The 17161-nt window shown below is 36.1% G+C and overlaps 2 protein-coding genes across 3 annotated transcripts; one reads left to right on the forward strand and one right to left on the reverse strand.

Moving 5' to 3' along the window:
* LOC112750837 (nuclear pore complex protein NUP98A) lies at positions 1-6588 on the forward strand. Of its 2 annotated transcripts, none has more exons than XM_025799709.3 (13): positions 1-388; positions 718-781; positions 1005-1304; positions 1802-2377; positions 2528-2752; positions 2846-3426; positions 3990-4077; positions 4175-4235; positions 4399-4534; positions 4674-4790; positions 4890-5067; positions 5447-5506; positions 5625-6588. In XM_025799709.3, exons 2-13 carry the CDS (start codon positions 763-765, stop codon positions 6293-6295), a joined length of 3012 nt encoding a protein of 1003 aa, XP_025655494.1. In that variant the 5' UTR covers positions 1-388; positions 718-762; the 3' UTR covers positions 6296-6588. The 2 variants fall into 2 exon arrangements, with proteins under 2 accessions (XP_025655494.1, XP_025655495.1); XM_025799710.3 differs by having other exon boundaries at positions 3990-4035.
* Positions 6589-9755: 3167 nt separating this feature from the next.
* LOC112749003 (probable cyclic nucleotide-gated ion channel 20, chloroplastic) lies at positions 9756-16769 on the reverse strand. Its single transcript, XM_025797263.2, has 12 exons — positions 16355-16769; positions 15391-15582; positions 15199-15297; positions 14889-15026; positions 13057-13308; positions 12697-12969; positions 12074-12219; positions 11771-11848; positions 11459-11588; positions 11105-11351; positions 10840-11002; positions 9756-10528 (listed from the first exon to the last, which is right to left on the reverse strand). Exons 1-12 carry the CDS (start codon positions 16766-16768, stop codon positions 10426-10428), a joined length of 2235 nt encoding a protein of 744 aa, XP_025653048.1. The 5' UTR covers position 16769; the 3' UTR covers positions 9756-10425.
* Positions 16770-17161: the final 392 nt, after the last annotated feature.

The following is a 17161-nucleotide window of genomic DNA, read 5'->3' on the forward strand; positions in this document are numbered from 1 at the left end:
ACCTTCGTAATTTTAACGCTATATTTCCAATTTTTTTCCCCTTTAGGACGGAATTTTAACGCTATGATGCAGGGCTTATTACTATTAGTCCCGCCAACTAGAGATCCTCAGAAGCGAACCGAGGAGAAGGCGACGGATACAGGTACTCGCTTACTTCATTTCTTCAAAACCTTACCGCCTGAAAATCGATCTGTCTCCCCTACTCCCCTTCTGGTTGTGCCATTACCAATCGCGGCTGGAATTACAATCCACAACGGGCAAGGCTATACAATCGCCATTCTCTCTGTCACTGTGACCCAAACCCCCATCTCTCTCTCTCTCTCTGCCCTAATCCACCACCGTTCCCACTCTTCGGAACCAAGATCCATTTCCCAACAATATCACTGTTGTAAGTTTTTCTCTCTTGTCATTCTTTTCTCCTTTTCGTTGCGCCATCTTTTTTCTTTTTGGTTTAACAACGCCTCCGTTTCATCTTTTTAAGTTTCCGTCGTTGTGTCCCTTCAGATAATATTGTTGCATCTTCTATCTTTGATTCAACTGATTGGCATCGTAAGAATGTCGTTGATTAATTGATTATTTTACCCCTAAATGTAAATCTTACGGCTCGCGTTTTGCTATTTATTTTGGTTATTTTTGTTCCGTATTTAGGATAAAATATGAAGAGAAGTTAAATTGATTTTTGCTTCTAATGTGCATATTGTTGAATGATGATTGCAGTTAGGGAGCAACAACAGGCCGCTTTGTGTTTGGGAACTTGTGACGATGTTTGGGTCAACGAACCGTAAGTGCATTTGCCTTTGCTTCTTATTAATATCTATTTCTCTTCTTTTATTTTTATGTTTTGTGATAATTTTCTGTCTCATTTTTCTTAATTGTATATTTATGGTTTCTTAATTTCTTTTTTTATTTGAGATGTGTATCGGTTAGAGCTTAGAATGTGATAGTTTATTAGACTATAATTGATTCGTCATTTATGTTTTGTTAATTTCTTTTTCATTTCCCAGCTTTTGGGCAGTCTTCATCGAGCCCGTTTGGCTCACCGTCTGTTTTCGGGCAGAATAATTCTAGCAGCAATCCCTTCGCCCCTAAGCCTTTTGGTAGTAGTCCTTTTGGTTCGCAGACAGGTAGTTCCATATTTGGAGGCACTTCAACTGGTGTGTTTGGTGCTGCTCAGCCTTCTTCTCCCTTCTCTTCTACCACAACGTTTGGTGCTTCATCTTCGCCCGCATTTGGTAGTTCGGCTCCGGCTTTTGGTGCTTCATCTTCCACCCCAGCTTTTGGTGGTTCGTCATCATCATTTGGGGGTATGCATGCTTATGTAATTATCAGTTTAGTTGTCATTTTAATTTTGGTGTAACTGTCTTTCTTGCGGTGTCTGGAAGAATGAAAAACATCATAGTAATAAAGGTTGTGTATGTGAGTTGAGTTTTTGTGTTTGCAAGTGAGGGAATGGAAAGGTTTGTCTATTATAATCTTCAAACCCTTCCATTCACACACCCCAAAAAAGGAAATGCCAGTTTACAGTCTTCATACAAAGGTTTGCACTGTTACCTTTGTTATGAGCTAAAATCACGATTCTATGGTCCTGTTGGTGATTAGCTAATTATTTTGATGGTTTTGTTTGGTGGTGGACTTGCAATGCAGTTGTAGAGCTTTGTTTACACACTCTTGAGTGACATATTATATTACACATTCTTGCCTTGACTTCTTTCCACTTAATGATTGATTAGCATCTTTTGGCATGTTTTCTGTATATTCTCTTAATTTGTTTTCATTTTTCGTTTTATCTGTTGCCATATAGGATCATCTGTTTTTGGTCAGAAGCCTGTTTTTGGAGGTTTTGGATCTACTCCCACTCAAACAAGTCCATTTGGTGGAAGTGCCACTGCCACCCAGCCGTCGCAACCAGCGTTTGGAAGCAGCATTTTTGGTTCCTCAACTCCTTTTGGTGCACCGTCTCAGCCAGCATTTGGTTCAACGGGCAACCCTGCATTTGGTGCCACAAGCACCCCTGCGTTTGGTTCTACTAGCACCCCTGCATTCGGTGCTGCTAGCACCCTAGCATTTGGTACAACTAGCACCCCTGCATTTGGTTCAACTTCCAGCCCATCCTTTGGTAACACAGGAAGTGCATTTGGTGGGTCCAATACTTCCGTTTTTGGAGGCGGGGGAACATTTGGGGCCTCAACTAGCCCTTTTGGTGCCTCTAGCACTCCGGCTTTCGGGGCACCTAGTACTCCAGCTTTTGGAGCTTCAAGTACCCCTGCATTTAGTTTTGGCTCTACTCCAGCTTTCGGCCAGTCTTCTTCTGCATTTGTTGGCAGCACCCCATTTGGAAGTACAAGCTCACCTTTTGGAGGGCAGAGTTCTGCATTTGGTGAGTTAAAAAAGCCTTCATAATACTGAATACTTAGTGACAATTATTTTTAAATACCTGGGACTTATGTATGGTAATGACTTTATTTTGGGTTTCATATACCTTATGCCATGGGAATTGAATGTTCTCCTTACATATTTCTTCGTGCAGGATCCCAGACGCCATCACCAGCCTTTGGAAATGCTGGTATTGGTCAGCCGGGTTTTGGAGGTCAACGGGGTGGAAGTAGAGTAGCTAACTATACACCAACAACAGAAGCTGATAGTGGTACCTCTGGACAGACTGCCAAATTGGAATCGATATCAGCCATGCCTATTTACAAAGAAAAAAGCCACGAGGAGCTAAGATGGGAGGACTATCAATCGGGAGATAAAGGTACTTACTTCTTTATTATAAATAATAATGTGATATATTTGCTCATTCCAATTACAGTGACCTTGACATGATCTACACTCGATTTAAATTCAGGTGGACCACTTCCCTCTGCTCAATCCACTAGTTCACCATTTGGATCATCTACAACACAGACAAACACCTTTGCTCCTATACAAGGGTTTGGTCAAACATCTGCGAACCCTTTTTCTGGCACGACAACTAGTTCTAACCCATTTGCCCAAAAGACTTCAACTTTTTCTGGATTTGGTACAACTTCATCTGCTCCTGCCTTCAGTTCATCAGCTTTTGGTTCTTCAACAACAGGTGTATCACAGCCTTCTATTTTTTGCCCATCCCCTTCTCCATTTGGAGTTAACTCTTCTCCGAGCTTTGGGACATCTTCTACATCCTTGTTTAATACTGCTTCTGCTCAGACTTCATCTTCACCATTTGGCTCAAGCATTTTTGGGAACACTCAGCCATCCCAATTATTTAGTTCTATAGCCCCGCAACCAAGCTCAGGTTTCGGACAGACATCCTCTCCCTTTGGGCAGACTTCATCTTTTGGTCAAACTAGCTTGTTCAATTCACCTTCTTCTGGGCTTGTCGGAAGCATTTTCTCGAGCAGCTCATCACTCACATCTAATACTCTGACAGGCTTTGGGCAAACAACGGTGAGTATTTATAGGTATGCAGTGTTGCTTTTCACTTTTTAATCTTAGTTTCGTTAGAGTACAATGTTTGTATCAAGGAAGATAAAATGTGGTCATGTTCACACAAAAGCCAGGGTTGTTGACATGGATCTATTGAAACCAAATTTTCAGTTAAAAGTGTAAAAATCTTTACCAAGTATTGTTTAAATATTAGAGGAGTGCAGGCTAAGTAAATGAAAGATGGTATCCAATACAATTCTATTATTGAAACATTAACCTATCTAGTTGTGACTGAAAGTTGATTCTTGACATGATATTAAACCCTCCATGACCCAGTGGTTAGAAGTTTGGTCCTTGCTAATATATCCCATGACAACACTAACAAGTGAGCCTATACTCATCACATTGTTTGCTACATGTATTTAATGGTACTATTGCTTCCTAATTGTGTGTAAACTAAATTAATTTTACTGCTAGGTAAAATGGCATCGACAAAAAGATTAGTACAGATTTGTGTGCAAGACTGAGACTATACTCAACTGCATTTTGACTTTCTAATATATTTTTTTCACTTATGTGTGCAGCCATCCATTTCAATGCCTTTCCAACAACCACAGACTGCTCAGTCAGGTGGTTCATTTGCCTTTGGCAACTTTGGCCAGACACAACCTAGTCAGTCAAATATATTATCTATTGCCTATTCTATTTTCCCCCTTGCACCGATTGAAAGATTAATGTTTCTGAGTTCTTACTGTACTGTCTTAAATAGTTGGTGCAAGTAGCTTCGGTGGCACTCCAGGTATATTTGGACAGAGTAACTTTGGACTGTCGTAAGTTCCAACTCTTTTAACTAAGTAAAGTCACTTATGTGTTTGTCTTTTTATTTGCTTGTCTTTTTGGAGTAGAATTGTCATTTTTATTCTTTCTTTGATAAGTTTGGATGTTGTATTTAAAATATATAAGGTTCTTTGCTTATATGTGTTCACTTGACAGGTCTTCTACCCCGAGCTCTGTAGTTTCACAACCAGCACCAATTACCAATCCATTTGGAACACTTCCTGCTTTGCCTCAGATGTCAATTGGTCGAGGTGGAACAACTTCGATTCAATATGGAATCTCTAGCATGCCTGTAAGAATATCTCTTTTTGATTTGAACTCTGGTTCTATTGGTCTTTAATGCTGGTTTTGTAATTGAGCATAAATTACTTTGATCTTTTATGCGCATTTAAAATATGGTTGAATGATTATGTTATGATATCTCATTTCAGGCACAAGACAAACCTGCGCCTGTTAGAATATCATCGTTATTGACTTCTCGACATTTATCACAAAGACGAGTTAGGGTTCCTGTCCGGAAATATCAGTCTAAAACAGATGGGCCAAAGGTGAGTACTGTAGTTCTTTTTATTATCAATCTAGGTTTCTAAATAACATGCTCCTTTATGCAGATGAATATGGTGTATAACTGCACTTCTTGCCTGCAGGTTCCATTCTTTAGTGATGACGAGGACACTCCAACCACTCCAAAGGCTGATGCACTTTTCATTCCTAGAGAAAACCCAAGGGCACTGATTATTTGTCCCATGGAGCAGTGGCCTGGAAGGGCTTCATCTGAGAAAGCATCACCTTTTAAGGATAGAAATACCCCAGTGAAGGAGAATGGTAATGTTTTCTAAATTGTTTGTGTTTAGTGTTTTATTTATTTTACTTGAGTACGGGCCATGTTATTATGTTTGATTATGCGCTAACACAAGGTATGCCATCCAAAGATTTGTGTTCAAGTGTTTGGTAAGATACAAATATATCACTACTAACATCGGGCACCACTTTATTAACACAACCACCCCCCCGGGCAGGTCCCCACCAAAAAGGGAAAAGCTATATAAAAAGAAAATTGTGCTACTGTAGTGGGTTTGCATCCCATATTATGTTGGTGGTCCTATTGTTTCCCATATACCCCTTTTTGAAAAAGTAAATTCCGTTCCTAGAGATTAAATGAATGACAAGCAGACTTATTATTGTTTCTTAATACCGTGTTCAGGAAGTGTATCTAAAGAAGCGTCAACTCAACCAGTCAATGGGACCAGCTCAGCTAGTGATAGTATGTACTTATGAATTTTGTAGTACTTGATTTAGTTATACAGAAGCTTTTTGGTTTCTGTGAATACTTTTTGGTTGTTTTATTGAAACACTGTCTGAATTTCGATGATTGATTTCAGAAACTGCAGTGGAAAATGGGGTTGTCAAGGAGCATGTTCAGCCTACAACAAAGCAAGTTCCCAATGGGAGTAGTGAGGTCCATTCTCCTCAGAAGGCAGATGTATACAAGACCCTCAGTGGGCACAGGGCTGGCGAGGCTGCGATTGTGTATGAACACGGAGCTGATGTTGAGGCACTAATGCCAAAGCTTTGGCGTTCTGATTACTACACACAGCCTCGAATACATGAGCTGGCGGCAAAGGAAAGAGTCGAACCAGGATTCTGCAGTCATGTCAAAGACTTTGTGGTCGGAAGGCAAGGTTATGGCAGCATCAGATTCTTGGGTGAGACAGATGTAAGAGGGCTTGACCTTGAGTCCCTTATTCAGTTCAACAACCGTGAGGTTATTGTTTACATGGATGATGCAAAGAAGCCACCTGTTGGACAAGGGCTGAATAAGCCCGCTGAGGTTACTCTCCTTAACATAAAATGTTTTGACAAGAAAACTGGGCAACAATACACAGAAGGGCCAAAGATCGAGAAATACAAGGAGATGCTTAAGAGAAAGGCTGAGGACCAAGGTGCTGAATTTATTTCATACGATCCCATTAAAGGAGAATGGAAAATCAGGGTCAACCACTTCAGTGTCTACAAGCTGTTGGATGAAGAAGTCTGCGAGGTGGATGAATGACAAAAGAATGTTGTTGGGAACTACTACAGTGGGTTTAATATTTTGACAGAACCAAGTGCCTTTTTTGTGTGTAAATTTTTGTTTTTGCCTTGTGTAGATAGATTTTGGGTTAATGTTGTTAATGTGTTTTTTTTTTTTTAAATATAATTTCTTTGGGAGTTCTTTTGTTAGGTCTTAGAGTTGGGGGATGATAAAATGTAATCTGTCTAGTCTCTTTACAAGTGGTAAAGTTCCTTGGACAAGTTTGTGTTTTTATTTTAAAGAATTAAGGTGATCTTTGATTTACCAGTCAATTTACATGTTCTTGTTTATTTTTCTACGAGGGTAAAAATGCCAATGTGTGCTTTCTCAAATTTTTGCATTATAGTTCATATGTTGATTGCGTTGAAAAGTTCTGCATCAAATGTCGGTGATAAGTGGCGGTGACTAGGGGATAAGTGAAAGGAGGTTGGGGACTGCGTCTAAGGCTCTAGGGGCTTGTCCTATCACTTCATTCAAGTTACTAGTCCCAATACTTTATCCGAAAGAGGAGTGCTATTTCACCAATGGAATAAGTTGGTAAGTAGTTGTCAACTATGAATATGTACGGGGTCTTGATTGTTGTTTTACGGAATTACTCTTATGGATTTTTTCCTTTCTCACGCGGTCACAACTGTTTCTTTCGGATGGTTAGATTCCATCTTAAATTATTTTTTCCAAAACATATATTTCGTTCGTATATGTATATATATAAAATGTAAAGCTTCGTGCATTGTTTATACTCTTCAACGCCCGGACGAAATTGTGCTGTGATAGTTGAACCTTCCATTATTTTATGCTGTTTTATGCTGATTAGTGATAAGCATTGTTTGTTCGGATATAGTCATGGATTTGACAACATGAATATAAGAATAAAATTGAATACTTTTTTATTTTGTCATGAAATCAGCCGATAGAAAAGATAAATAAATAGTTATATTCTTAACATGTTCTTTCATGTAAGAGTCCTTTTGAATTTTGTGTGAATTTTTTCATAAGCCTTGTTGAATTCTATATACTATATTATTGAAACTATTTTAAAAATTTAAATTGATAGATATATCTTTAACATATTATATACCTCACATGGAAGGATCAGAGATAAATTTTTTTTGATAAACTAAAAATGCAGTTTCTTATCTTAGTGTAGTGCATAGCAAAATGGAAAATTCATTTACATTAAGAACAATTAATCAGAAATTTGTTAAGAATGTGCCTTAGAACTCCTTGAACATGTGGACTCCTCAAGAATCTTGTTAAATAGGTTGTGACTTCTTTGAGATCAGCCGCTCGGAGTGAAAATACCTCCACATTTGTTAAGCACTTCACTGTCCTGTTGCTAAGCAACTTCTGTCTCGGAAGCCTTACTTTCTTACCATCTGAAAATAAATAAATAAATAATAATAATAATAATGAAAATTGCAGTTTTTCATTTGCTATTCAGGCCAAATTGTGGATTATTGTAACTGTTTTTTATCTCTACTAGTAAAAAAATTTGAAAAGCATGTTCTGTTGTCTTTGAATCAAGTGTTACTATACGTGTTCTTACTAGAGAATGTTCAAGATACCATGTCAAAAGTTCTTCACCACAAGTATCCCCTTCAGCTAGGGAACTACTATTCCATCAACTCCAACGCTCTTCATGTCAAAACCCATTTTCAGAGTCTTTTTGTAAATACGTGACTTCGCCAATCGGCAAACTCACCTATATATTGCACAATTTCTGCTATCTATTATTCAAAGTTTATGAGAAAAACAAACCCCTAAGACCAAAGTCCTAAGTAATAAATACTAGCTCATCAATTCTAAATTCTAAATCCTAAACTACTAAATCATAAATCATAAATTATAAACCAAAAATCCTTACTCACAAGCCCTAACTATAAACACTAAACCCTCTTTCTATAATAACTAACTCTTTAACCTAAATCTTAAACCCTAATTTCTAAACTATACGCCCTAAATACTAAACCCTCACCATAAATCCTAAAACCAAACTAATAAACCATAAACTCTCACATTTAAACCCTAAACAATAACCCTAAACCCCAACACGGCAACACACTTAATTACTAAACTCCACATAACTAACATTCATAGCCTAAATTATAAATCATAAAACTTAAAGCCTACCACGTAAACTCTAGTGTATCAATTTTTTTCTTCCTTTGCTAAAAAACAGCTCATTTATTTAATTAAAAGCTTTTAGGTTTTTACACTTCCATTCTTGCATTTTAAATAAGTCTAAAACATTCAAAATTCTTTTTTTACAACTTCTCAGATTATTTATTTCTAACATTGAAGGCACTACATCATTCCAAAATACAATATTGCAATTTCATTATTTCAGATTAACATTATCATACTATATATTGTATTAATAAATATAATTTACATCATTTTTTTACTAAATAATAATGTTAGAAAGAAAAATAGAATAGTCATAATTTACTTTATTTAGTATTTATTAATTATTATAATAATTAATAAATATTAAATAAGACAAATTTTAACTATTTTTTATTAATTTTTTTGTTACTAAATATTTTTGAATAAAATATCCATTTGGGTGTAAACCAAATACACTAAATACATTGTGTTTTTAAATATGACACACTACATTTTTGTGGGCAATTTACCTAAATAAAATAGATGGGAGAAATCTTTACTCAAATACAACAATTGAGATTCCTTTACTTGCGTGTCTTGTTATTGTTTTATGTAATCCGTGGTAACATACCACGTTTTAGAGGATTACACATAAACTGTGGTAACCACGGTTTATGAAGAGAGTTGTTTGATCGTAAACTATTGTAACTTACGGCGGTTTATGAAGAAAGGTTTTTGAATATAAACCATTGTAACTAGGCACGGTTTATGAAGAGCTATTTGTATGCATAAACCTTTGCTACTTGCCGCGGTTTATGAGGAAGAAAACTCTATATACACACGATGAAAATTTATGCAATATTTTTACAATATTTTTTTTAGTTCCAATCAATAAGCATTTAAAAAATCATCTTTGAATCCTAAGTCATGTAATTTAAAGATCATTGCATTCATATTTTTTAAAATTTTAAGAAAATAATTTTTTTGTATTATTATAATTAGTTGAACGGAGAAATAATAGCAATGACATCGTAATTTTAATTAATAAAATAAAATAATTTATTAATTTATATTAAATTATTAATTTTAGTTAAACTTAAAAGTGAATAACACTTTAAAAATAACTAAAACAAATTAAAAATCGAATCAACATGTACATAAAATATTATGTAAAGATAAGTATAAATATTAGGATAGTCAATACGTAATTACCGAAGAATAAATAAGAGCAAAAACAAATTTATTCTGCTTTTTCCTCAATTCCGGTTTTTTTTTTCCCTTAGTCAGGAGTCAAATCCTGTCGATTAACAAAAATTTAGAACTCAGACCAGCCTTCAAAAACAAATTTTCTTACACTTTAAATAACTCAACAAATAGCCAACCGTTACAAAAAGTGGGTACTCCATCAATGGCAAAAAGCCCAACTTTCTATTTATCATCATTAACGCGTAATCACCCTCCTATTTAAGCCGTCACCAACAACCCACTGCAGGCGCTGTCTGCGCGTAGTTTCACAGCCATGACACGCGTCATCCACTGCACTATTCTACGGGAGTTCTTCACCTGCAGGAAAAACTCGCCTTCATCACGTTAGCACCGGCCTCCTCCTAACTTTTATCCGTATAATTTGTGTATTTTATATTTCTTACACTGTACAATACGAGCTATAGTCAAACTTTCCGTGAAGCACATATTGAGTATTGCTGTATTGGGAAATCTTCTAGGCATGCTAAACTTAAACAAGATACATTAACTATGAAGGGATGTACTTTCACATTTTCACATGAGTACAAAATAATTAGATAATATATATGTACCTATTATTAGTGCATCAATAACAATGCCTTTCTTGTGGGAAAAAGCAAAGCCCAAGGACGCGTTAAATTATAAGCAAAGCAAAAAGTTATGTGGAAGCAATTAGTTATTATTTAAGGAAAATTTGTAGTTGGAAAGAAGCTAGTGAATCCAAGAGTTGAAGCAACCTATGAGGCTTAGATGTTTGATTAGATTGTTTGGCTATCAGAACGACTCAGACGTTTCTTCCTGTATCTCCAGGCAACCTGAATTCGTGTTGCTGCAAGTGATCTCCAATAAGGTGATTCATACCTAAAACAACACAATTATCAAATGTTTACGAGAGTCATGAATTTGACAACATGAGCATAACAGTAAAATTGAATACTTTTCTATTATTATATTATAATCTTCTTGAAATTTTAATACTATATTATGAAATTACTTATCTAAACTAATTGAAAAATACACATAGATAGCTATATTTCTAACATATTATATATGTCACACAAAAAGATCATACATTAATTTGTCATAAACTAAAAAATGCAGGTGCTAGTCTAGTGCATGGAAAATTCATTTAAATTAAGGACAATTAATCAGAAATTTGTTAAGAATGAGACCTTAGAGCTCCTTGAACATGTGGACTCCTCAAGAATCTTGTGAAATAGATCGTGACTTCTTCAAGATCTGCTGCTCGGAGTGAAAATACCTCCACATTTGTTAAGCACTTCACCGTCCTGTTGCTAAGCAACCTCTGTCCTGGAAGTCTTACTTTCTTACCATCTGCAAATAAAAAATAAAAATAATAAAATATTAATGAACATTGCAGTAAGTGCTTTTGATCTTAGGCATGTTCTGTTGTCTTTGAATCAAGTGTTACTATACCTGTTCTCACCAAAGAATGTTCAAGATACCATGTCAAAAGTTCTTCACCACAAGCATCCCCTTCAGCTAAAGGAACTACGATTCCATCAACTCCAACGCTCTCCAATTTCCCGCGAACAACAAAGACCATTTTCTCTATAATGCCACCATGATTCAAAATTCTACTTCCTTTGATGTATGTCTTATGTCTTATTCTCTCACAAATAGCATCTAAGATTGGCTCATCCATCAAGGCGAAAATTCGGACCTGCATAAAAGCAGAATTTTAAGGGTTGCCAACATGAATAAATCTTTTCTTCAAAATGGTTTTTCACAATCAAATTATAAGCACAATCATACTCTAGTAGCACCTACTTTCTTGATAAATTTGAAGAGATGACGCCTTATGTCTCTCTGAAGATCTTCTGGCAAATTTTCCATAAGTATTTCTTCATTCACTCCCCTTGTTGCAGCCCAATTATACCGTTCGGCCTGGCGCACTCTCCTGAATGATGAAACAACAAGAAGAATTAATCTATAAATAATGCTGTGAAAATTTGGAACTTTAGTGTAACAATGAAAGAAAAATTAACCAGTACTATTTGTTAAACAAAGAATTAAAAATTGACAAGATCAATAAGAAAATAGATTACATAACTGGACCCTAATTGATAGAAAATGCCATACTTTTTTAGATCTTCTGGCAAGTGACGATGGCTCATCCATCGCTCGACATCACGGCCTCTAAGTTGCATTTCAAGCTTTCTGTAAGCAAGATTGAAGAATATATATCATGAACTTTTGAACTTAGGTAAATTAAAAGTTAAAGCTTGCAGCATAAGAAGGCTTTGTGCCATTACATCTACTGAACAGTCTGCATCATTTCTAAGCTTTAACATGGAAAAGAATTTAACATTAGCAACAAAAAAGCCTTATTCCACTATGGGGTTGGCATGAAATTAGAATTTAACAAAAGTAAATAAATACTACCTCCGACCAAGAGACTGAAGAAAGTTCTGTATATTTCCAATGAGAAGCGCGAAAAGCAAGAGTCCCAATCCTATGATTGCCATTGTGTAAAGCACTTCCCACACAAAATAACTTGGGATTAGACTACTGCCGAGAGAACTTATTTGCTGTAATGAAGATAAAAAAGGAATAAATGTTCAGAGTTATCACAACCGTTTCATGTGCTTTCATTACCAACTTTACAATCTAAGCTAGTGTTGATTGGCACTCGAATATTCAAGGCTCTATGACAAGTGTTCAGAAGTTCAAATATACTCTTTGACATTCTTCTAGTTCAATTTATACTTTGTATGTGATTACAATCCAAAGAGCTTAGTAATAATTTAGTTTAAAGAAATTGGAACTAGCGGCAGGAGATATGAGACTTCTAATTTTATTGCACAGCAGGAATTAAGCAGATATGCAATTAGTAGAATAGAACTTGTTAATTTATTTAGTTATGAAAGGTAAGAAAGAGATTTTGAGTCCAACCAAAAATGTAAATGATGGTAACTTGTACATGAAGGTAACAATAATAAGCACATCTCACTCTTCATATCTTCTAACTAATGCAAGAAAAAGAAATGAAATGATGAAATTCTTACCTGGAAACCCCAAAACAAAGCATACAAATATTTGTTGACAAGGTCAGTTTCTGTTGTAAGTGGTACAGCATTGGCATAGATCCCATAACTAAAGCCATTAGAAGCCTTAGAAGAGGGATTTAAACAAGCAATGGCCTCAACATTGTTGATCCAACCAGCAGATGTTTTGCCAGATTGATCGTCTAAAGTACGACCATGCCCACAATCAATGACTTTCATGCATTCATCAATATCAGAATTATGACATGCATCTCGCAAACATTGATTAACCCTCTGGAAGAAAGAAAAGGGAAAGATAGAAAAGGTGGGTAACTAAATTAAATTCTTAAGAAGGAAGTTTCGAATGTTATTTTGACTTACCTGCACACCAAAGAGGTACCAGCAAGAGCCAACAACATGGCTAGACAGCATAAAAATAAGAAGATTTATGATGAAATTTGTCCATGCTGACTCAAATATGAATCCTGATGGAGATTGGCCGATTAGCAATGGAAGAAACCTGAATAACCTGGGAATATACTGCACAAGAACGGCCGCGCGAAGAATATTCTTAGCATAATTCGCTCCTGATGACATCCCCAAATTCCTTGGAAGCACAAACACTATCATTATCTGCACATATTTCACTACACATAATGAAACATTGGCACTCTGAGCTTCAATATCATGAAACACAGTTCATGAAGATAGGAATAGGAACAAATCAATGACAAACCATTACATTCTTCACCTTAACTCTGTCACAGCATGAAAGTTAACAGAAATGAAAAGAGTTAATAGAATTTGAGCTTAATCTTTATTATATTTGGTTCTTCACATATGACTAATTCTTAGGATATTGATTCTCAATTCTCCTATTATCTATTTAATTCCAGTTCCAACACAATCTGTGTTGGACCAATTAGATACATGCTTCAGACAAATAAAAGGTGTTGCATGCAAGAGTTTCTGAGAGTCTCACATTATTTACTTGCATGCATGCAGCATTTTAAGATGGTGACGTTTATGGTGAATGTAAGGGTTTGCTGGCTAAGGTGGCTAAGATAGACCAACCAATTTAAATTAGACACGTGGGTTCGTTTGACTTGAATGAGAGTAATTTGACTCACGGTAAATTAGGTAAAAGGTAAATGAGGTAACAAGCAACGGTGAAACTTTTTGAATCTTCCTCTCTTTGCTTTTGACAATGTCCAGGCAAACAAATGCCCCGACCCGACCCTATTAACGTCTCAGTCCAACAGGTTGTCATCATGACCCGGATCCTACTCTTGACGTCCTCAGTGTTCTTCTTCATGCCCGATGCTGCAATGAACTGAAGACAGCGCCTCCACCTCTGTTGTTTCCAGGATCGATGTGCTCCGCCGGCCTGGACTTCTTTGCTTAAAGCTTTCTGCCGTCACCTAACGCAACTTGGTTCGGGGTACTCCTTCTTTGCCGCGCTGGCCTCATGCGATGGCCTTCGCCGATTTCCTTCCACCGCTCTTGGAAGTTGTTGGGTTGGTTTGCCTCTTGGTTTCTTCGAAGGTCAAGAAGAAGATTCAGGTGCCATCGCCGCCCTCAGTTCCTTCGATCTAGATACGGCTGAAGATAATGTCGTCGCTTCTGGGCCACCCCCTTCCTTGCTTACCGTTGCTGCACCGTCCAGTCCTTCTCATCGCGTTTTCTAGGATCATATCCATGGATGTGGCTACGTCGTGCTCTCTATAGCCATCGATCTCAGCGCCTCTGTAGTTGCCCTGTGATACCTCCTGCGACGGTGCTGCTTCCTGCGATGGTGCTGCTTCCCACGACGGTGATGTTGCCGGCCGGCGATCATTTTGTTTCCCAGTATTCCTTTTTGGCCTTGCATTTATCCACAGTAAACTTTTCACATTTATGGCGTTTCACATTTGCCTAATTACACATTAACGCATAACAGCCATCTATCCTTACTTAACCCACTTGCCACACGTCATTCCTTCAATGGCTGGTCAACTCCTTAGTCACCCTTAGACACCCATTGTTGAGCCACCAGAGACTCCACCTTAAGATTTTAATTTTATGTTATCCTATTATGTCAGAAGACAGTAAAAACGAAAATTCATCTTTGACAATTTAGCAGTGTAACCCATTAATGCAGAGTTTAAAAGGCTTGTATAGCACATAATATGATAATAAAATTTTGTGAAATTTGATGGAAGGAAAAATTTTACCTGCGGAAGAGGAAGTGCAACAAATAAGTCAATGAGAAAATAGGTCCGCAAGTAATGTAGAGCAATTTTCTTTGGATGGTCAACTAAATCTCCAGCACCAACCACCCTAGACTCTGGAGAAACATAAGCCAACCTAAACTGCAAAGGATCAAGCTTGTTAAAGCTCATTTAAAGGGTGTTAGAGGATGTTAGTGTTACTAAGTAAATGTATACCTAGTGTCCTAAATCAGTAGTGTTCTCTATATCTTATAACTAACATGTTACAACTCTAGATATACCTGGAGAAGATTTGTTTTTTGAGAGAACTTACCTGGAGAAGGATGTTTAAGAAATATACAAAATCATTCACACTTCTAAATATAACTAGTGTTGACGCCATTTTCCCATCTATAGCAATACATTTGCAATCCTGCATCAAGTGAATAATGGAAAGATTGTTAGTGTCTACAATAATTTCTAAGTTTTTGCAATTAAACGAAAGGACCAAGGGATCACATCATACCTTCTGCACATAGATCAGGAAGAAAAATAACGGATCCAAAAAGATTGCAAATAAACAAGAAATAGCCAGGAACTTGTTCCATTGTTGTACAAGTTTAGTGTGAGGGTTAATAATTCCAGGAGAGAATGAAGAGCAGAAGGAGAAGAGTCTTCTTGCGTAACACTTGGCATCCCCATAGAGAGCACCATGTAACTGTCAAAGTTCAGAATATGAAAAGAACTATGCTTGAATATGCAAAATTCTGCATATAAAGGAGATTAAAAAGCTCATAATGTTATCAAGTATAATGATGCAGAAAAATTTGTTATGTTATTACTAAACTTTATAGATAAAACAACGATGGGAGCAATTTTAATATAAAAGTAACAAAGGAACTTAAGAGGGTCAAGATACTAGCATCTTGCAATTTACCTAAAGTTAAGGGTATGAAGACTCTATAAGGGACATTTGGTAATTCTTTACACTATTATGAAGTTAGTTAAGTACTTTCCGTTAGTACTTGTAAGTTTCAAGTTCCAAAAAGTCCTTGTAATTTTCAAATATAAAAAAATGGTCCATATTTGCTCCTGTAGTTTCACTTAGAAATTGGAATAAAATTTAGCTATTATTGTTAAGGATCAGTTTGCAATATTGAAAATAAAGTTACTTATTTGAAACCATAACCACTAAATGAGATGAGTTATTTCTAATGGAGTTATACTGTCAATGTTATGTGAAATCACAATTATTTGAAAATTGAAATACATTTGCAATCTTCTCTTTTGTCTGTTTCAAAACTGTTTTTTCATCCTAACCTATCATCAAACCTCTTTAACAATAGCAAGAAATTTGAAAGATCTTTCACTACTTAAAGTGCAGGCAGAATCATACACAATTTTGAATTATTTACCAATGTGATAAGTAAAGACAACTTCAAAATATAGAGGTTATCTAAAAAAAATTGACTATGTTAGGAAAAAGTCACCTTAGCATCAAAAGCTGTTGAAGCTTTTGAATTTCTCCTATGAGAATCCTTGAAGTTAGCAGGACAAGTAGTACAATAAGGATCATCACACATTCCAAGTTCTCCGGAGTTAAGCAAGTGTTCATTCTTTCTAGCATACTTGTTGTTCCAATGATTTTCGCCCGAGCCAGATGAACTGGAAGATTTTTCTGTGTTACTCCAAACTTTGTTTACTGTCACAACTAGACCCTGGTGCAAAAAGCTTCCAGTTCCATTGGTAGCATATATTGGACCACTCATGTTCATAAGGGGACTTGTTCTCTTACTAGTAACTGGCCAACCATGTCCCTCAAAACTAGCATGTCTCTTATGAGATACAGATACTTGTGCTTGATTTTCTGGAAGTGCTGCCTCTTCTTTCTCAAAATTAGTCATCACAAGGCATTCAATGCTAATATATCTGTACCATATCAAAATATTATTAATTAATATTAGAGTTTAATTTTGATTCCAACAAGATTAAAGGGGAAGAATATAGAATAGAAAAGAATTAATGAGATAAGAGAAAATAGGGAGAGAATTAATCAAATCAGGGAGAATTAGAAAAGAATTAATTCCATAGAAAGAGAAATTGTAAAGAGAAAATGATATTAATACTAATTTTTTGCTTCCTTGATTAATTCTTATTATCTCTGTTTATGTGATATCAAGCCTATTTTTACTCATTACACAAAGTGTCAAAGTTTTTAAGTCTATTATGATATTATCCAATGCTGTTAGTTCTTTTAGATGACTATTATTGAAAGGTAATTGCTTTGTAATATATGA

This window comes from Arachis hypogaea, chromosome 15 (assembly GCF_003086295.3).
Source record: "Arachis hypogaea cultivar Tifrunner chromosome 15, arahy.Tifrunner.gnm2.J5K5, whole genome shotgun sequence".
Classification (NCBI taxonomy): Eukaryota; Viridiplantae; Streptophyta; class Magnoliopsida; order Fabales; family Fabaceae; genus Arachis; species Arachis hypogaea.